We start from the raw sequence: 19,708 nt of genomic DNA, 5'->3' as shown, positions 1-19,708 counted from the left end.
AAATAATATAATATATATATATATATATATATATATATATATATATGTGTGGATTTCTATAATTTTGCATTAATGTTTTGGTAGGATATAATTTTGCATTAATTATGCTAATGTTAGAGGATTTTTCGATTTTTAGGTAACTGAAATTGTTAAAATATGAGAAAATCTTGGAACATCTTTCCATATTTTGTTTTTCTTATTAATATTTTTAATTTTACATATTAGGAAAGATTAAAAATCTGACAGATTTTAATATAATTATAAACATCACATTAATTCTTATAACTATTTTCGTTTTTATTAAATTTATGTTCAGATTTTAAACATATTTAATTAATTCAAAGTAATTAGCATTCTTATTAAATTTGTTTATTTTTTAATTAAATTTAGTATGTGATTCTCTTATATTTTTTGTTTTATATTAATTTTATAGTTTTAAAAAATGCATATGAAATACTACCATAAAATTCGAAGATTGGTTATAACAGTTAATATATTTATTACATATCATTTTATTGGAATATTTTGAATATATTGTGAAGATTGATATCTTGGCAGTTTAGTGTTATTTCTATAATAATCAAGTAACATTAATGATAGTAATTGAACCATATTTATGACCGTAATTTTATAAACAATTAATGAAAATTTTTGGCTATGGATCTAACCCGAATCCATTTACATATCCGTTTATCTAAGATCCAATTTAAAATTTCGGGTCGTTTTCTTAATTTAACCCGACCCGGAAAATAATTTTGTACTTCTCTTTTACTAATATAGGGATAGTAACTTCGTCATCGCTAATTATCCAATGCAGGTTATTTAATAACAAGGTGTCAGTTTTTATATATGAGAGGAGGTTTTGGCGCAAAGTCAATACCTGAATCTCTGGATCAGCAACAACATACTGCTTCAATAACCTATCGCCAAATGCACGAGAAACAGCAAGAACTCCTCCAACTCTCCATGTTCCTTTTAGCATAATTCCAATTAGGCAAATGATATAAACTCAAATACAAAGACAAGTTTCCACTAAATGTAATCTTACCAGCCCACATGACAAATCCTCCTGCATCCTCAATTCTTTGGCGCTCATCACTTTGATCAGGCTTGTGATCTCGGGATACAGCAATAGCTTTGACAAAAGAATCGAATTAGTACCATACAAAACAGCACGACTTATTGCAAATTTCATATACAAGGGCTATCATGTGATTATAACTACGAGGGGTTAGTTATGACTTATAAACCTGCATATATTGTTTGACAAACTAACTTTTCTTTTTTTGGGGCAACAACAAACTATCCCTTTGGACCTCTTAACATTCAACCCCAAATGACTTGGTCGAACTGAATGCAATGTGTAATCGTCGAAGTAGGGCCATTTGGTATAAAAATGAACAGGCATTACCATTGCCACCTCTGCATATAACAGCTCTAGAGTCCCCTACGTTTGCAACAAGTAAACGGTCACCAACCAAGATGGCTGTTGACGCTGTTGAACCAGCATCTCTGTTCTGACTATTTTCTGATTTAAGAAACTCTGAGTCTGTTTGGTTGTATGCATCAGCTGAAATGAGAAGCAAGGAAATGAAAAAATCAGAAGGATAAATTAGGCACCTTGCTGGGTCTATGTAATGAATTATTTGGCTAACAAGATTATAAGTGAAAATAACCTATAGCAGCTCTGGTATCAGAGATGAACTTTGGATGCCTGATAAGGTTACTGAACAGATTTTGCTTCACATATTCAGCTGCACGTGCACCTCCATGACCTGGATAAAACATTAGCTACATCACTCCACTTCACTCTCTAAATTACCTTCTCCAGTTTACCATACTAAAACTCAGAACTTCCGGGTTATATTTCAATTTCTACATACTGATAAGTGACACACAATTCTGCATAAGAAACATTTCTATGTCTACATGATGATAAGTGATACACAATTCTGCATATGGTAGAAACTTAAATTCAGTACTGGAAACTGTTTACAGGCAAGATATAGTCAGTAACACATTAGTTCCTGTATATTGGAGAGACATGTATACCGTCAAAGACTCCAAATAGACCAACTATTTCCCCTTCAACGCCATCGATTCTCGTCTCGTAGAAGTCCTCCATTGAAGATCTTTTACCAGGAGAGCTTGCATATCCATAGCTGAACTTCCCGTTTTGACTGCACATATTTAAGTCTATGAATGTTATCACAATACAATTTAAACAAAAGAAATTGACAGCAGCAGCATCTACAGTCACATTTCTAGGAACAGTGCCTTATGCCTAAACATATAATCACAAATCTAATTGCAGATTCGAAGAATGACTTCTACTGTTGAATCGAACTTCCAATAAAGATTACTATAAAGCTTAGAGTTAAGTAATCAGCCAAGTTTCCAGATCAGAAGGATAATAACTATACAGAAGAAGGTAGATTGCTAGACAATGATTTGCGGAGTTCATCCCAATACAAAAGAGGTGTAAGACATGATCGAGAGCAAGAAACTCCTCTATCCACCTAAGAGAAAGATGTGATTTCCACGCATATATATATTACTGAAAACAGAAAGTGTATAACAAGATGCAAAGGCTTCAGCCTAAATCTAGATTATTATATAAACACAGCTGCAAAGCAACTTCCTAAATCCTAAAACAACACAGAAATGATTAAAAGTGGAGAAAGAGTAAAGAAAAACCTGAGGCCGCCGCCGCTAACAGGTCCATCGTCGGCGTGAACCTGGCTCGAAGATGACAACACAGAATTCAGATATCCCATAACTCCTCAGAAATTCCCCCAAACACAAAAAGCCTCTCGTCTTAATCGGAACAAAAATTCCAAAGAAGAACAAATTCAATTCTGAAGCTGATTCAGCTCCCTTTATCCGCCAATCAAACCCTAAACAACGTCCCAAAAAAAACAATATGCCAAACCAAATGGTCATCAGACTTATAAACAATTGATCGAAATCGAGTCCTACTTCTACAGATGAATGGATTGAGCTAAAATAATGAGCAGATAAATTGAAAATGGCAAACGGATTGAGCACGATCAGATCGAAGAGGTGAAAAAAAATTGGGAAGAATCAAGAGTAGTTTTGGGGCATACCTGAAGAAGAAGAAGAAGAAGAAGAAGAAGAAGAAGAAGAAGAAGAAGAAAGAGATGAAGAATACAGCAGATTTGACGAGAATCAGTAGCAGATTAGTAAAATAAAAGACCCGACAAGAATTAGGGATTCCTAAGAAATAGCTCTCTCTCTCTCTCTGGGTCTTCGTTTTGAAATAAATGACGAAGAAGAAGAAGAAGAAGAAACAGGCTTTACCTTTTCAAATCTGATTCCTCCATTTGTATTCGTCTCTCTGTACACAACTATTATCTGCTTTTTTTTTCATTATTATTAGCAATTAAGAATAATTAAAATTAACGATAAGTATGTAACTACTAATTAGAGAAATAAATAAATAAATAAATATATATATATATTTATGACATATATAAAAGGAAAGAAAAGTCTCGTGGGCCTAATTGTGTGCCTTAAAAAGATGATTATTATTCCTTTCTGTCAACTTTACGGTGAAACCAAGTTAGTAAATCAATGAATCAACCGTCCTTCTCACTGGATCTTGACACGTGGTATTCACATGCAGATGATCATTGTTCTACGTTTTTTTTCAAAACATTTTTCTCACATCCTCTGTACTATTTTTATCACACCAAAACAATAATAATAGGGTAACCTTTACACAGACCCAGAAGTCACTTGTAAATTATTTATTTCACTTCCTACCCAAAAAAAAAAAAAAAAATTAATTCCACTTTCTTGCTCTTGAAAGGCCAAAGATTCATCTTCTTGTAAGTGAAAACTAAGTTGTCTTTATATCATAGGATTGTTCCTGATAATTGAAAAAACTCACTCAATGCTTCTTTTCATACAAAATTGAAAACTAATTTGACGTGTATTCCTATTTGATTGAATAGGGATTGTAGTTTCCGTCTCGTTATAGGACCCGCACGGCTCGTCCAAATTGAAAATGTGTTACCCATTTTATACGCAACTTCAGAAAGATGATCAGGACAACTAAATTCCAATTGTACCAAATCTAGCACTCGTAGCCAAAATAAATAAAAACACACTAGGAGACAACAATGACGACTTCCTCATCGATCAATTTCTCAGTATCATCGTGTAATAATACTCTTTTCTCCCTCTTGGTCACCAAATTTTTTTCCTCTGGAGCTTCTCTTCCACTTGTTTAGCCACATCTTCCCTTCATCATTATTCTCCTTTTCTCCTTCTCTTTTTCTTTACATATATATATTTGGATTGTCAATGCTTTAATTGCAATGTTTAAAATCACAGTCTCGTCTACGTTTGGTTTTGTTTTATTTTGAGTTTTGTCTTTTGACTATGCATGAAAACACTCATCAAAGACATCTATATGTAAAGCAGAAATGTTTTTAATTAACGGAAGAACAAGAACGTCTAATATCACCATTTTCACCAACTTTCACACCAACCATACTCAGCTTCACAAACGACTCAGTCCATCTCTGAAAAAAGCTTTCCCCATCACTCGCCAGCTCCTCCACCATCTTCCTCGTTCGATCATCCTCCATCAGCGCAGAATCCGTTTGAAACAAACCCTTGTGCGTCTCCAGGTTCCTATAGTACTGATTGTCGAATGTAGAAGATGTCTCTGGATCGTTGCTCACCGTCAATGACGACGATTCTTCTGAGGAAGAACATTTGTTCATTAGCGTCTCTGCGTATGTGTTGTCCAGAGACGCGTCAATTAGCTCGAAGTTTCCTTTTGTGTCTCGTTTAAATCTTCCATCGAATGCGTTGCAATGCGAAGCCCCAATTGTGTGTGCTCCTTAACGTAGAGTAGTAATATATAAAATCAGAAGAAACAGAGTTTAGATCTCTAACGAGTATGGTGAAACAGAGTTTAATTGCTACAAGTATTGACTAAACCCGGATTGGTTATTTCAATCTATTCTAATTATATGGTCAAGCTCTTTGTAGAAGACTATGTTTATTCATCATACTCTGTTAGTGATTAGCAAAACAATATGGTGAAAATTGAGTACAAGTTTCAAGAAACATTGATATATATACCAGAGAGAACGACGAGATCTTGAATAGACAAGCCTTTAGAGGAGAAGGCATCGATCATTTGACCGAGACTGAAATCTGTGTCGATTATGTTCGGTCTTACATTTGCAGCCATCGATATGTTCCCGTCTCTCCTCCCCGTCGGAATCTCAACCACCGGTCCTCCTGCCTGTCCCGCCAAGAAAAATACATTCAAAACCTTTAGAAGGATGACCGGTTTAATATGTCCAAGCCCGGTTTTATTTGGTTCTATGAGAAAATGATACAGAATTTGATTTGTTTCGGTTCAGTTTGAATTAGTTAAACCAGACGAGAGCCATATGCAGTAGATTGAAGTGAAGGGGGAGTGAATGTTACAGCTTCAACGGCGTCTCTAGCAGCAAGTGCGACTATGTCAGCGCAAGAAACAGTGGCCGGACATAGAATCTCGATGGCATTCTTGGCTCTTTCTATGACTGAGAATCCTCCAAGAGAGGCGTTTCCGGGATCGCTTCTCTCTGTGCTATTCCCTTGTATCAACACTGACGCATCACAACCCTGGCATTTCAACAATCAAAGCTCAGCCCAAATTGTTTGAATCGTCTCTGCAATTCGTAGCGAGCATGTGTTTACCTGGACGAAACAGTCGTGGAAGAGGAGGCGGAGGAGTTTTCCGGGGATGGTTGGATCGGATGATGTAGCTGATCGAACGGTGTTTCTGACGAGAAACTCAGCCAGAGGACAAGAATTGGCGTAGAAGTTGAAAGAGAGGTCGGCAGACGAAGAGAGAAGACTAGACAAAAACAGAAGAAGATGAAAAGGAAACGAATAGTATACTCTGTAAGAGGACGCCATTTTTTGAAGTCTCTGTGTTTGACTCGAAAAAGAAAGTGACAATGATAATAGAAGGCGAGAGAGAGAGAGAGAGAGAGAGAGAGAGAGAGAGAGAGAGAGAGAGAGAGAGAGAGAGAGAGAGAGAGAGAGAGAGTGTCGAGTCACGAGAGAGCATTGAAGGTTTTCGTAATAATAAATAAGAACTGTTCTTTGTATAGTTTGCATTTGATTTATGTGTCAGAGAAAGATAGTTGAGGTGATGAAGTTAAGTCAACGCAATTTAATGAATGGTCGTCTTCAGTTGAATCCAACATTACCAGCATCAACCGTGGTTTTAAGTGAATCCGACATACTATCTCTATGGGTTTTGTCGGTGAGTTAACTTCCCAAGACAATGCATGCAAGAGAACTTCTGGAACAAAAAGTGACCCAACTTTCTCGAATAATGGATGAACATTGATTTCTAACTTTTTATGTCTTCGATACATTTTCATGATTCACTTTTCTTTAGTATCTATCAGACAATCACAAATAAACTGTATCCTGAGAAAAATAAGTCTGAGCCTGATTTTCTAAATCACAGAATCCCCACTAATGTGGTTTTTCCAGCTTGTCGATTAAGCAGTCAGATATTAGCAAAAGAAAGATTCTGACCACTAGGATGGAGAGATTCATGTCTCGTCTCTCGTAGGGTCGTCCGCTTTTGCTTTCTCCATCTCTTCTATTTCATCAATGTCATCAATTGGGATTTCTTCGCTATCATACATCGGAAGATCTGCAATACACAACATGAAATGTTTAATTTCTTGATACTGGACTAAATATCTTTTTTCATTGGCACTTAATGCAGTTCTATTATAAGGTAGATCGATTGAGTAAATGGACAACATCATAGAATGTATATCTACATATTATTATTGCAACCAAGTTCTTATCTGCAAAGAAAGCCATATTCATACCTGATGGAGCCAGTGAAGCCTGGATATTAGTTCTTTCCCCTGTTACTGGTGATGAATCAAGGATATATGGGAGACCAAGGAGCTCTAACAAAGACAATGTCTGGGGATTCTGTGGGATCTCTACACAATTCCACAAGAATAAAGCACTTTTAATAGATTAACCATAAATTTTACATCCTAGTAGATCTCATCGGTGTTCTTCATCAATTTTACATAATACTCTATATCCAACACATTAACTTACCAGGTATGGGATCAAAGTTACGTTGTGATGGGTTATATGTTGGGACTGTCCTTGCAAACTCAAAAGATTTAAATTGCCTTTCTTCTAGCTTCTTCCTCACCCACTCACGGCTCTCTTGTATATCCATTCCAGCAGCGCTACTGTCTCAAAACAATACATAAGTGGGACCGTGGATTGAAAGATGAATGGAAGAAATATAAACATGTCTTAGTATGTAGCTTGGTCGAGATGGTAATACCTGAAGTTTGCGTATCTCCTTGTTAGCGGAAAAATGGAATTGAACTTTCGTGTTATTGATAGCCACTCTTCGTCGTATAGGACCTCAAAAGGTCCAGGCTCTGATTCGATTTCAATAATCTAATGAACATCCTAAGAAATTATAAGATATTCTTTTTGTTTCACAAGAACAAATCATAAGGTGGACAGGTAGGAATTAAAACCTGTAAAAACTTTTTCCCTGGTTGGCATTTATCAAGGGCCAAAAACTTTGTCACTGTGCCATCATTCCCGTGTTGAACAGCAGCAGCAAATTTGCAGTGTAAGTGAGCTGAAAACCAATACCGAGGCTTCAGTTTTTCCAGCAGTAAAGCTGCTGGTTTACTTCCAAGAGTTCTCTCCTCGATCTGTAATAAATTTGGTCAAATCAACTGCAAATATCTCAAAACCAAAATGAAGAAGTAGAATCATGGTCTCAAATTTATCACTTTTACCTCTTGACGGAAGTATGGTTTTTGCCGCATAAGTGATTCTGAATCTCCATAATCAGTAATTCCAAAAGGCCAATCATGTGAGAGAAATATATCAAGCGGCTCTTCAAGTTGCATCAACTTCTGGACATCATACTCACGAACATGATAGACCGATCTGATGGTGCTCTCATTATACGGTGGCCGCTCGAAGTGTCCTACTCACAAAAATTACTGATTTCACTTTATTGACAAACAACAACAAAACTTAAAGGTTCTATAAACTGGACATGTCCAAAAAAGATACACAACTCAGAAATCCAGGTTCTTACTATTTCAAAAGCTGAAGATTTGGTACTTAATCAAAAGAGATGAAGAAGTGAACAAACCTGAACGGTAATGCCGCTCATTGTAGATACCCGAGAGGCCTCCAATTCGTAGATTACCAAACTTCACAACTCCTGCATAACCCAAAAAGTATACATTGGTGGCAGCCCAACCCCCATAATACCTAGAGCAACAAGCAGCAACCCATGAAGAACACATTTTTGAGCTTCAGAATCCTAAGTCAGTAAGTGGAGACAAGAAGACTAGAGAGAATAGTAGAAAACATACAATTCCCACAAGTAGTTAGAAGCTTCATGATTGCCACCGATGAAAATTGTGGGAATCGGAGCAACTTCTTGACCGGAGTAGTACTTCCAGAAAGATTTCATCTCTCTATATTTTCTAGGTACGTTAAGGCTATCCATGTCTTTCTCATTTCTGACAGCCTAAGTTATTTTGCCACCAAGAACAAATTTTTCACAATTAACAAGCAGAATCGAATGAGAGATATTTTGTTTTCCAGGAAAACTAAAGATTACCTGAAAATCACCGCAGCAAAGGAGGAGATCGACTTTAGTGTTGTGAATCTGTTCATGATGTTGAATTGTCTTGTACACATTGTCAAGGTCTCCGTGCATACAGCCTTCAATGGCAATCTTCATCTTCTCTTAGTTCTGAACAGCTAATTATTAAGAGAGTAATCACATTATCCACAAGCAAAAAGCACTTAGAATAAACTAAGATCAAACATACACTTAAACAAAGATGAGAAAGTTCATGCCCAAATTCAAATCAGTTTCACGAGTAATGAACAAACAATTAGTGGGTTTGTTCCTGAATAAAGCTGCAGCAAGGACCAAGAGAAGAAGAAGAAGCGAGGATTTAGGGTTTTTTTTTGAGAATCAAAAGTGAGAAGAAGAAGAAGAATAAAACGTCAACGTTTCGATAGACTTAAGAAACGACGTCGTTTCGGACAGAAAATCCGGTTGAGGAAGAGAAATTAACGGCGGTGAAGGAAGGTTACCCGGCGGCCGGCGCTAAACTGTATATTGGAAGATAGCTTAGAGACGAAATACAATTGGTCATGGCCCAATTCATTTATTGGGCTTATGAACCCACTAAACATGTAACCGTTTTCCATATTTTACCGCGTGATTTTTATTTATTTATTGTGTACTACTTTTCTTTCTTACTCGCACAAGTGCCAACTACTACAAATGATGACATACTTTGTTTCAAGTAGATATATTCACACACACATGTAATTTAATTATTGAATGTCGAATATATAGTTTTGAAACTATGTTTTGCGTATGCATAGACAGACATTCCAGCCATACCGATTTATATATGAGTTACATAATTAGTTCTTGTGTGTTTCTTGATATATGTAAGAATTGAAACTAACGAATGTGAGGGAGATCCTAGATTTGTACACCTATACATTTGTCTTAGAACTTGGAACAATTTAAGTCAGGTACTTCATCGTAGTTTCCTTGTAAAACACTAATTGTATTAGAATTTTAATTTGATAAACTAAAGGCATGTGAAAGGCATGCATCGCCATCTTTTAGTGTTCACACGATGCGTGCGTTTTCTTGTTCTTTCTTTGGTCGGGCGACGTACTTATAACGAATTCTATTCCACGATGAGTACCTTCCACTTTTGTCTTTTCTAATCTGGCCTTTTTTTTAATTGTAGTTTGAGTATCTAAAATTCAACTTTAACAAATCAAAAGTATCTCAAATACACTATTATACTATAGTATAGGCCATAGGACAGAGAAACGAGTGGAGATTTGGAAGCATGAAACACATGGGCAGCACAACAAAAGGCAACGTTGGCTCTCAAGATTTTTAATGCAATAACTCGTCTGGATTGAACTCTTTTCGTCGTTATTTCTTCCCAACGAACCTTTTAAAAACAAATGTAAAAACAATTATTAATTAATACCTTGTCTTACGATGTTTAAAAAATCAATTTACCAACTAAACCATATTTTAGTAGTATGCCGCTCCCCCGCTTGGTCGAGTTTTTCTCAAACAATCATATACTATAAGATGAGAGGAGAGGATCTATCTTACAAAAACGTTAGAAATCTCAAGGCAGGATCTATCTTACAAAACGTAAAAACGCAAATTGGTTTACTGGTGTACTAGAGAACCTCAAGGCAGAAACTCTTTTATTTCATAAAAGAAAAAGAGAGAATTGAGTCTAAACTATTAATTTATAATTATATAATTAAAAGACATATATACATACCTCTCAATTGCAAGCTCATACATTCTTTAACTCTCTCATAACAAACAGAAACATCTATCAATATACAAAACAAACAAGAAGAAAAAGTTTTGAACATATCCTCTCATTGTTGATCTAGTTAATTATTGAAGGGTGATGATAGTGATACAATACATGTAACTGTAAGGACAACATTATTGGCAGACTCTTATAAGTGAAACAGAGTATCTTAGCACAGTGTTTTGTATCTTATATATAAGATACAAAACACTGTGCTAAGATACAAAACACTGTGATAAGATACTCTGTTTCACTTATAAGGACCAGATGCCTTGCATGTTTTTGGTAAAGAAGGGACATAAATGTGCTACAATTTTGGAATTACAATTGCCGACATCAAGCTTTATTAACAAATATATATATTTTCCTCTTTTTTTTTCTTTCTTGTAAACCATATTTTCCTTTTCTTGTATTTTGAAACTATATTAATATGTATGTATGTGTACACGATATACTATATTTCTTCACTTTACATAAATTGGTTTGATTGGTTACCTCAGTTGTGGTAGGATCAATTTCCCATAGAATATTCGGATAAGTTTCGGTTTAGCCAAAATATTTCTTCTACTTATATAAAAAAGCAACAAAACTCTCCCAATCGTCATCGTCCTGAATCATCCACCATCCCACTCTGCTCTTCTTAAAAATCCTATCTTTTCCGTGGCTGCAATCTCTTTTCTCCCTCTCTCCCGCGACGCGCTTGATCTTTCATGGCTATTTGAATCTATTATCTTCTCTCTAACCAAAAAAATGCAAAACCCTTCAACGGTAACCAATGAATCAGCAGCTCCGGTCTTTGATCTCTTCCCACGGCTGAGAGGTTTAGCCTCTTTTAATCGATCTCCGTGTTCGAATTCAGATGGGTATGCTCTCTCATCGTCCAATACATTGTACTTCAATGGTTTCCGGACTTTACCCACCCGAAGGACGGGGAAAACCCTAGCTTCCCTGAGCTTGAACACTAAGAGCAGTGCCGGTTCGAGCCTGCGTAGGTTTATCACCGATTTCAATAGCTTTATTAGGTTTCACTGCGGTAAGGTTGTTCCGGAAAGCTTCGCCTCTGTTGGTGGAGTTGGGTTGTCGAGTGATGAGAACGGGGTTAGGGGAGATGTGACTAATGAGGTTTTGGGTGAGGAGGGCCTGCCGTTGAATGGGGTTGAAGTTGATCGGCCGAAGAAAGTTTTGATTTTGATGAGTGATACTGGTGGTGGTCACAGAGCTTCGGCGGAAGCCATTAAAGCTGCATTTAATCAGGAGTTTGGAGATGAGTACCAGGTTCGTCCTGACATTTCCAATTGATTAATGGGTTTCACTTTTTAGATTTGTACAAAATTGTCGTTACAGTTCTGAAGTTTGTCTTTGGCTGCTAAGAGAAATGGGGGGTAGCTTGGAGAATCTATATTCTTCTATTAGATTCAGTGTCATCGTAAGTTTGTAGTCAGGTTTAGATTTTTTTCCTGAATTAGAGAAATTTAAGCTTCTAGATGTTTGGTTCATGTAAGTAGATGAGTGTGAAACTGACTTTAGATTAAATTTGGTTCTTGGAATAATCAACCAAATACATTGAAAGTCTCAATCTTGGGTAGTTTAAGTAGTGTGAGCCATTGTTGATTTTGTTCCATTCATTAAGAGTGCTTGCGCAGGTGTTTATTACGGATTTGTGGACAGATCATACACCCTGGCCGTTCAACCAGCTTCCCCGGAGCTATAATTTTTTGGTGAAACATGGAACTCTGTGGAAAATGACTTATTATGGTACAGCTCCACGCGTTATTCATCAATCTAATTTTGCAGCAACTTCGACTTTTATTGCCAGGTAAGGATTAAGGTCTATAGTTTGGAATAATTCATCTTTCTGTTCAAACTTTTCCTATAAGAAGATTTTGATAAAGAGTTCTTAAGTGTATGTATGACAGAGGGGCATCAAATTTTAACCTACAGCTTTCGTTGGTCTTTGCTTCTCTTATGGAATTCTGTCATGTCTTTTTCTTCTCCAGTCTGACACCGTTGTTTTAAATACTTTCAGGGAAATCGCCCAAGGGTTAATGAAATATCAACCAGACATCATAATCAGTGTTCATCCATTGATGCAACATGTCCCACTTCGTGTCCTAAGATCAAAAGGCTTGCTTAAGAAAATCGTCTTCACCACGGTTATTACAGACTTGAGCACTTGCCATCCCACATGGTTAGTATCAAATTCTTCATTTGTAAAGGTCTATATGCTCTTTTGTAAAAACAAAGTTACAACATGCTTGTTTTTATGTTTAGGTTTCATAAGCTCGTGACAAGATGTTATTGCCCATCAACAGAAGTGGCAAAAAGGGCGCAAAAGGCAGGACTTGAAACATCACAAATCAAAGTTTACGGCCTTCCTGTTCGACCTTCTTTTGTGAAACCAGTTCGCCCAAAGGTCAGTTTGGAAAGATTCCCTTACTAGCTGTTCTTTGTTGCTTCAGTCATATCCAAGTGTAATAGTATCTTTCCGGAATATCACAGGTAGAACTAAGAAGGGAGCTAGGGATGGATGAGAATCTTCCAGCTGTGTTGTTAATGGGCGGTGGAGAAGGGATGGGTCCCATTGAGGCAACAGCAAGAGCACTTGCAGATGCTTTGTATGACGAGAACCTTGGTGAAGCAGTAGGTCAGGTTCTTGTAATCTGTGGACGGAACAAGAAACTACAAAGCAAATTAAGCTCCTTAGATTGGAAAATCCCAGTCCAGGTACTCTACACTTCTGACCCTTCATACCAAAGCCGGAATCTTAGACACTCGATGTAAGTCGCTGAAACAGAGTTTCTTTATCTCATAGGTGAAGGGGTTTATAACGAAAATGGAGGAATGTATGGGTGCCTGTGACTGCATCATAACAAAGGTAAAGCGAACAGAACCAAATTGTTACGTTCTCAAAGCGGAGACCTGGATTGAACATTCCCACTCTCTCTTGTACCTGTAAAACAAGAGTGATCCTAGAATGATTGTATCTTTGTTAATGTTTGTCACTTGGGCTTGTGCAGGCTGGTCCAGGCACTATAGCTGAAGCTATGATAAGAGGGCTACCGATAATCTTGAATGGTTACATCGCTGGTCAAGTAAGTTCCACTCTAAAGGCAGTCCCATTTTTTTATGCTAACTTCAGGTTTTCAATTTTTGGGGGGTTATGATTTTGAGCGCAGGAGGCAGGGAATGTGCCGTACGTGGTGGAGAACGGATGTGGGAAATTCTCAAAATCGCCAAAAGAGATATCAGAGATCGTAGCAGATTGGTTCGGACCAGCATCAAGAGAGTTAGAGATAATGTCACAGAATGCGTTGAGGCTGGCTAGACCAGAAGCAGTGTTCAAAATAGTGCACGATATGCACGAGCTGGTCCGACAAAAAAATTGTCTTCCTCAGCTCTCTTGCACTGCCTAATATATATGTTGTAACTCTATTCATTCAATCACTCCAATCTTCTTCCTTTTTTGGTTCTTAGACAAGAGTCTAATACATGATGTATTCAAAGTAGTATTTATTTTTGCCCTTAGTGCTAAGTGCCAACAATAATCATGTCCGATTTATTCACTTTAATAATGATCAGTAATAATATAATTAAATTCCTAATTATGGAGATTCATCTATTACAACTACAAAAACGACATTGTTTCATTAGATTAAAGAAAAAATAGACAGCACGATTTAGGTAAAAAAACAAAAAACAAAAAGGGTTTTGAGTTTGACCTTCTTCTCTACTTGGCCGCTCTCTGAGGTTTATCGAGTGACAGAGCCTTTGCTTTCCCAATTTTTCAACGCAATCTATCAGGTAAAGTTCGACTTTTTTTAATCGTTCAGTCTAATGGATTTGTTGAATTCTTTGATTTATTCAGCTACTTATTTTTCTGATTCTGTTGGTGTAAGCAATAGATGATCTTTTCCTTAGATCTAAGTTCATCAACTGTTCCTTGTGCTTCTGTTTTTTTTTTTTTTTTTAAGGTTTCATATTGTTTCATGTGACTATCTGATGGAGAGGTTAATTCATCTTTGATTGCTGTTGTCAGAGAGGAAGAAGAGTAGTAGCAGAGATGTTGTACATTATAGGATTAGGTTTAGGAGATGAAAAAGACATAACTTTGAGAGGACTCGAAGCTGTTAAGAAATCTCAGAAAGTATACATGGAAGCTTACACTTCTCTTTTGTCCTTTGGTCTCTCTGCTGATGGTCTTTCCAATCTTGTAAGACTCTCAAAATCCCCTGATTTAGATTCACTACTTTCCTAGTTTTCTTATTTAAAGGTATTTCTTTTTTTTTGTCCTCAGGAAAAGTTTTACGGGAAACCAATTATACTTGCTGATAGAGAAATGGTGGAAGAAAAGGCTGGTGATATGATTGAAGAAGCTGTTGATAATGATATAGCTTTTCTCGTTGTTGGTGATCCTTTCGGGTACATAATCCGAGCTTTATCAGTGTCTTAGTTTATAATTTTATAGCTAATGTAGTTAGTTAGATACTATACAGTTTATTTTTGGGATTTATGTCTGATATGGTTGTTGTTTTGCTGGAAATTGAATTTGCAGAGCTACAACACATAGTGATCTTGTTGTTCGAGCTAAGACACTTGGTGTGAAAGTAGAGGTAGTGCACAATGCTTCGGTGATGAATGCTGTTGGGATTTGTGGCCTGCAGCTTTACCATTATGGAGAGACTGTTTCAATCCCGTTCTTCACCGAGACTTGGAGACCCGATAGCTTTTATGAGAAGATCAAGAAAAACCGGTCTCTTGGACTCCATACTCTCTGTTTGCTAGATATCCGAGTGAAAGAGCCGACTTTTGAATCTCTTTGCAGAGGAGGGAAGAAACAATACGAACCACCCAGGTATATGACTGTTAATACAGCGATTGAGCAGCTTCTAGAAGTTGAGCAAAAGCATGGTGATTCAGTTTATGGTGAAGACACAGAGTGTGTGGGCTTTGCACGGCTTGGCGCTGAGGACCAGAAGATAGTTGCAGGGACTATGAAACAACTCGAGAGTGTTGATTTTGGGGCACCGTTGCATTGTCTTGTGATAGTAGGCAAGACTCATCCCGTGGAAGAAGAGATGTTAGAGTTTTACAAATACTAAAGTGCAGATTCAAAAAAGACCACAAAAAACGAAAGAAAAATCTTATCTTTGCTCGATTGCAAAGCTTCAAGGCGGAGAAAGTGGTGGAGATGTTACTTTGAGGAAGAGATTGAAACTATGGAACCGATAGGTTTTCACACTTTTCTTCATTTTTGTTTACTTTCGTTGGTTTTGATGTTACATAAGCATAACTATATGATGTGACTTCGAATATGAGACTGAAAGGTGGATATTGAAATATATTTTTTGGTTATGGTATGAGGCACTTTGTTTAAGAGAGAATTACATTTTAGGATTTGCATATGCTTTGGTTTGAGGATCCAAAAGTCAGAAGAGAACTCGTTTCAGTTTGTTTTTGTTCGGTCCAGTTCTTGTGGATTTTGACTTTAGTATTAAGTATTAACAGTTAAGGTTGAACCCTTAACCTCCTCCTGTCCCTAACTCCTGAGATTAGATTTTTGTTGGTCCTTAGAACTGAGAAAATTTTGTAAACGTCGGTTTAATCAAAATTTCTATCAAGCAAGCATAAAATACAATCAAACACCAAACTTGTCCAATTTTTCCAAGTGTAGAATATGGGTGGATTCGGGATATTGGTCCCAATGAAGACCACAACTTTAAAAAAGATTAAATCGTGACTTTTTAACAGTTCCACTCCAAGTCATTTTAAAATTTGACAAGTAAGCCTTCTAACAACAGAAAAGAAAACACAAGACTGTTATGTATAAGTGTGATGCACAAATGATGACGTACGATCACTTGCGTAGCTGAGGCTGACGGAACACGCATAGCTCATCACTACCGTTCAAAAAAAGACGCATGCATGGAATATTATGTTAGGCTAAAAGTCCCATGACTTTTTGGAGCAACTAGTCTTGTAGTTTTACTTACTTAGCTTACTCATATCCCATTTGGTCCATTTTCTATTAGTTAGTTTCTGAAATCCCCACTCTAATTACATATATTATTTGTTCCATTTGGTTTTAACTTTTAAGTTAGCTTGACTCATATCGACCCAAGTCTTTCTTAAAGATATTTTATCATATGTGGTTGTTACGCGGTGAAAGTTTTTTTAGTGTTTGGTCGTACACATTAATTAATAGCATAGACTTACGGTTCAACGTTTTTTCTTTGGTTATAAGATGGTTTTAAGCAATTCAGGCATTCTAACATAATCTGTACAGTACCCATATCTGCTGAAGCCTTTTATTTAAATTCACAATTACATAAATCTATCATAACAGCTCTTAGTAATGATCCAAAAATTTGATCTATTATAGAAGTTGACCAAGTAACGCTAGCAATTTAATTTTACCGGTTAAAGATACGGTCGAGTTTATATAAAAAGTCGAATAAAACAAATATTATCCTGATCAAAAAATTGGTTTAGTCTCCGATATGAAGAAATAGTAATAAATTTATACGTACGACTGATGAGAAACTCAAAAATTCGAAAATGATTTTCAGAACGTGTGAAGTCATTCAAATTTTTCTATGTTTTTCTCTGTTGGAAGTTAATTTTCTTGTTTGGTTGAACTATTCAAGGAGAGTTTAGTTTCGTCTTCGTGAAACAAAAGACAAAAACAAAAACGTTACTTACTGGATCATGCATGATGATTATAGCTAGGTGCATCCTAAGTAATGACGTCATAATGGTGACGTCGTCATGTTGGAATATATATCCGAGACCGCGAGAGAGAGAATTCGAGTTTTAGACGACGACTTAAGAATATATATGGTCTAGTCTTTATATTATATAAAACTTTTGTGATTTTGTTTCCATCCTTAATGATATATATGCAGTACTTGTTTAATTAACTTTTTCCATGACCCCTGTAACTAGCTAGTTTTCTTCACTAACCATTAAAATTATATTTGCTGCTCCTCTATTCTTAACAATATCCAGCATGACCTAAATATAAGTTTATTGTTCGTCAACTGGTAAAGCGATATAGTATCCACTTTGCTTAGGACCAATACACATTATTGTAGTAAAGAAGTCTTGGTTTAAATTTCAGTAACGAACCTCGCTACTCGATCGCTAGTGATATGAGAAATTTCTATTTGGTCAGCGAACAGGTCGTTCCATATATGTATCCTCCTCAATCTTAAATTTAAAAAAACGGTTTAGTAGTAATTAAGAATATTAATTTGTTACATATATCACACATAATGCATATATTTGTTACATATATCACACATAATACATACAGTATATTAATCTGTTTGGTTTTAATTTGGCAAAAAGTTATGGTTTTCAATAAGAAAGGGAAACAAGGCTACAGGGTGTTCTGTAATAACATAGCTCCCTGCATGATCCGTATCTCTTGAAAGGCCTTTCCACACTTAGCGCCTATCCGTTCGTTAGAAGAACGTATTCCTTTAGCAACTCGTATAAGGAAGCATTCCCAAAGAAAAAGACATACGTTTGAACATCTGAATTTAACAATAATGTATATATATACACACATATATTGCGCATTTGGTCTGAGAAAAAAAAGAGGAAGAAAGATTTGATTCATAATTAAGTTTTAAATTAGTTAAGAGTAGAAGAAGAGTCGCGTAGCTAGGGTGGGTAACAACTAACAAGTTTGAATCATTCTAATATAGGAGGATTCCGTCTCAATCCGAATTGACAACGTGCATCAATAAAATGGAAACACACTCGACTACCAGATGCTAAGAATCTCAAAATATCAAAATGAATCGATCTTTCTAAATTTGTCATGGTAAAAACAGTGGTTAAGTATTTTTGTATCCTAGTGTACATACTTTTGAAAGAAACTGGAATAATTAAAAGATGACACTAAAATCTCAACTTTGAACAAACAAACAAAGGAAGAAAGAAGAAAAAGAGGAGGTCGGTGTCGGAGCCGCCCAAGGTGGCAACTTGTTCACACACACAAACAACAATCAATCCAAATAAAAGTAGAAATACACTAATAATCAATAAGGCCTATCTCAACTCTCATCTCTCAACTCACACAAGTTGGAAGTCACGGTCGAGTCCGGTCAAGATTTTGTTGCCCTTTTCCCGTGTGGGCTCTCTCTTTGTCTTTTTTTTTTCCACCCCAAATAATAAAAACTTCCACGTTTTTGTTTTTCTTTCACTCTCCTTTTTTTCTTTTTTTTTTTCTTTTCTAATCTTTTTGTCGGCTAATATTTATAATGTTTTCTGTTTACCATATTTTCCGCGATAAATCTTTTTTATTTTTACTGACTTGATATATATTATATATATCACACCATGTGATTGGTCGCTTTTTCCCAAGTATTAAATAAAAGGATTAAAAACCAATAGTACTAAAAAGATATGAATCATTTTTTGATCAAATATGATTATGAACAAACTAGAAAGGACAACTTAATCGCAATGAGCAGTACTGATCGATGATCCTAGTGCATTTTTATATAGTTGTTGAAGCTTTAGTGTATATTTTTGATAAGCGATAGAAAAAAATAAAATAATTGCCGACCTCAAAAAAAAAAGGAACAATGAGAGAGTAGTCATATAGGGTCAAGCAAGTCAAGGGAAAGTTCCTAACTGTTTGTATGGTCATTATGAATCTCGACAAAATAAAATAAAAATAATCAAAAGGATACTAAAGAAACACGGATCCTCCTCCTCCTACCATATTTTTTTATTTTGAATCATTATTATTTTATAAGTATGACGTACCAATTCTTTTCTTCGAGCATGGGGACACTTCCGCCGAAATTATTGAATTAATTTTTTTCCTATCAAATTCTCTCTTTTTTTTTTTAATTTTTTTTTTCTTTGTAACAAATTCTATCGTTTATTTTTGTAGTTTGTTTTTTTTGGATCAAAGCTTGTTGAAAGTTTCAAGGCTTTGGACGGTATTTCAGCTTTTCTAATAATTTTCGGGTTGTTTTGTCAAAGGTACACTAATAAACTGTCACTAATAATTAATAAAGCAAAAAATAAACGAAAAGATGTCCCTCTTTTTATTAGAGAAATTATCATAACTAAATGGTTATTATTAAAAGATGTTACTACAAAACAAAACCGTCGGTTCCAAAGAAAAAACAAAAAAATAGAAAGAGAAATGTAGCTCCTTTTATATAGTACGTAATACCTTTTTGAAAAATACGTAAAACAAAAGTACACTATAGAGATGATTACGACAGTAAAAACAAAAAATA

The 19,708-nt window shown here is 35.9% G+C and overlaps 5 protein-coding genes across 8 annotated transcripts in view; 2 read left to right on the top strand and 3 right to left on the bottom strand.

Annotated features, from left to right (window-relative positions):
* The window catches only part of LOC17880521 (probable protein phosphatase 2C 59), a 5,337-nt gene extending 1,940 nt beyond the window's left edge, over window positions 1-3,397 (bottom strand). Inside the window, exons 1-7 of one of the 2 annotated variants that reach the window (XM_006286272.2) lie at window positions 3,322-3,397; window positions 2,698-2,897; window positions 2,053-2,180; window positions 1,677-1,775; window positions 1,412-1,570; window positions 1,049-1,135; window positions 881-972 (exon numbers count right to left, since the gene is read on the bottom strand). In XM_006286272.2, coding sequence (XP_006286334.2) covers window positions 881-972; window positions 1,049-1,135; window positions 1,412-1,570; window positions 1,677-1,775; window positions 2,053-2,180; window positions 2,698-2,777 — 645 coding nt within the window. In that variant the 5' untranslated portion in view covers window positions 2,778-2,897; window positions 3,322-3,397. Of the gene's footprint in view, window positions 1-880; window positions 973-1,048; window positions 1,136-1,411; window positions 1,571-1,676; window positions 1,776-2,052; window positions 2,181-2,697; window positions 2,898-3,107; window positions 3,297-3,321 lie in introns of those variants that run through there. The other variant, XM_006286273.2, reaches the window with a different exon arrangement.
* Window positions 3,398-4,344: 947 nt separating this feature from the next.
* On the bottom strand, window positions 4,345-6,049 carry LOC17879432 (peroxidase 46). The gene is made up of 4 exons (XM_006285121.2): window positions 5,728-6,049; window positions 5,473-5,652; window positions 5,119-5,284; window positions 4,345-4,873 (listed from the first exon to the last, which is right to left on the bottom strand). Exons 1-4 carry the CDS (start codon window positions 5,947-5,949, stop codon window positions 4,458-4,460), a joined length of 984 nt encoding a protein of 327 aa, XP_006285183.2. The 5' UTR covers window positions 5,950-6,049; the 3' UTR covers window positions 4,345-4,457.
* Window positions 6,050-6,362: 313 nt separating this feature from the next.
* Window positions 6,363-9,168, bottom strand: LOC17879722 (lariat debranching enzyme). Of its 3 annotated transcripts, XM_023778743.1 has the most exons (10): window positions 8,898-9,168; window positions 8,684-8,818; window positions 8,433-8,590; window positions 8,207-8,328; window positions 7,842-8,035; window positions 7,572-7,754; window positions 7,370-7,488; window positions 7,132-7,271; window positions 6,888-7,007; window positions 6,363-6,703 (listed from the first exon to the last, which is right to left on the bottom strand). In XM_023778743.1, the coding sequence occupies exons 2-10, from the start codon at window positions 8,804-8,806 to the stop codon at window positions 6,600-6,602; spliced, it is 1,263 nt and encodes a 420-aa protein (XP_023634511.1). In that variant the 5' UTR covers window positions 8,807-8,818; window positions 8,898-9,168; the 3' UTR covers window positions 6,363-6,599. The 3 variants fall into 3 exon arrangements, with proteins under 3 accessions (XP_023634511.1, XP_006285419.1, XP_023634512.1); XM_006285357.2 differs by having other exon boundaries at window positions 8,684-9,168; XM_023778744.1 differs by having other exon boundaries at window positions 7,132-7,268; window positions 8,684-9,168.
* A 1,869-nt stretch (window positions 9,169-11,037) lies between these two features.
* LOC17878480 (monogalactosyldiacylglycerol synthase 1, chloroplastic) lies at window positions 11,038-14,008 on the top strand. Its single transcript, XM_006284958.2, has 8 exons — window positions 11,038-11,720; window positions 12,089-12,261; window positions 12,472-12,633; window positions 12,717-12,858; window positions 12,945-13,169; window positions 13,258-13,320; window positions 13,463-13,537; window positions 13,622-14,008. The coding sequence occupies exons 1-8, from the start codon at window positions 11,196-11,198 to the stop codon at window positions 13,856-13,858; spliced, it is 1,602 nt and encodes a 533-aa protein (XP_006285020.1). The 5' UTR covers window positions 11,038-11,195; the 3' UTR covers window positions 13,859-14,008.
* A 128-nt stretch (window positions 14,009-14,136) lies between these two features.
* LOC17879784 (probable diphthine methyl ester synthase) lies at window positions 14,137-15,819 on the top strand. The gene is made up of 4 exons (XM_006284107.2): window positions 14,137-14,246; window positions 14,482-14,655; window positions 14,740-14,864; window positions 14,998-15,819. Exons 2-4 carry the CDS (start codon window positions 14,506-14,508, stop codon window positions 15,542-15,544), a joined length of 822 nt encoding a protein of 273 aa, XP_006284169.2. The 5' UTR covers window positions 14,137-14,246; window positions 14,482-14,505; the 3' UTR covers window positions 15,545-15,819.
* The last annotated feature ends 3,889 nt before the right edge of the window (window positions 15,820-19,708 follow it).

This window comes from Capsella rubella, unplaced genomic scaffold (assembly GCF_000375325.1).
Source record: "Capsella rubella cultivar Monte Gargano unplaced genomic scaffold, Caprub1_0 scaffold_7, whole genome shotgun sequence".
Lineage (NCBI taxonomy): Eukaryota > Viridiplantae > Streptophyta > Magnoliopsida > Brassicales > Brassicaceae > Capsella > Capsella rubella.
Note: the sequence above shows the minus strand (reverse complement) of the source record. Positions and strands in the feature narration are given on the sequence as shown.

Bases quoted from the DNA above. Each gene is read 5' to 3' on its own strand.
- LOC17879784 (XM_006284107.2), top strand. From the start codon at position 14,506: ATGTTGTACATTATAGGATTAGGTTTAGGAGATGAAAAAGACATAACT. The intron at 14,656-14,739 runs GTAAGACTCTCA...TTTTGTCCTCAG, and splicing joins CTGATGGTCTTTCCAATCTT to GAAAAGTTTTACGGGAAACC. The intron at 14,865-14,997 runs GTACATAATCCG...TTGAATTTGCAG, and splicing joins GTTGTTGGTGATCCTTTCGG to AGCTACAACACATAGTGATC.
- LOC17879432 (XM_006285121.2), bottom strand. From the start codon at position 5,949: ATGGCGTCCTCTTACAGAGTATACTATTCGTTTCCTTTTCATCTTCTT. The intron at 5,653-5,727 runs GTAAACACATGC...TTGAAATGCCAG, and splicing joins TCCACGACTGTTTCGTCCAG to GGTTGTGATGCGTCAGTGTT. The intron at 4,874-5,118 runs GTATATATATCA...CTCTACGTTAAG, and splicing joins AGATCTCGTCGTTCTCTCTG to GAGCACACACAATTGGGGCT.
- LOC17879722 (XM_006285357.2), bottom strand. From the start codon at position 8,806: ATGAAGATTGCCATTGAAGGCTGTATGCACGGAGACCTTGACAATGTG. The intron at 8,591-8,683 runs GTAATCTTTAGT...AAAATAACTTAG, and splicing joins TTTGCTGCGGTGATTTTCAG to GCTGTCAGAAATGAGAAAGA. The intron at 8,329-8,432 runs GTATGTTTTCTA...TTGTTGCTCTAG, and splicing joins TCTAACTACTTGTGGGAATT to GTATTATGGGGGTTGGGCTG.
- LOC17878480 (XM_006284958.2), top strand. From the start codon at position 11,196: ATGCAAAACCCTTCAACGGTAACCAATGAATCAGCAGCTCCGGTCTTT. The intron at 12,634-12,716 runs GTTAGTATCAAA...TTTTATGTTTAG, and splicing joins AGCACTTGCCATCCCACATG to GTTTCATAAGCTCGTGACAA. The intron at 13,538-13,621 runs GTAAGTTCCACT...TTTTGAGCGCAG, and splicing joins ATGGTTACATCGCTGGTCAA to GAGGCAGGGAATGTGCCGTA.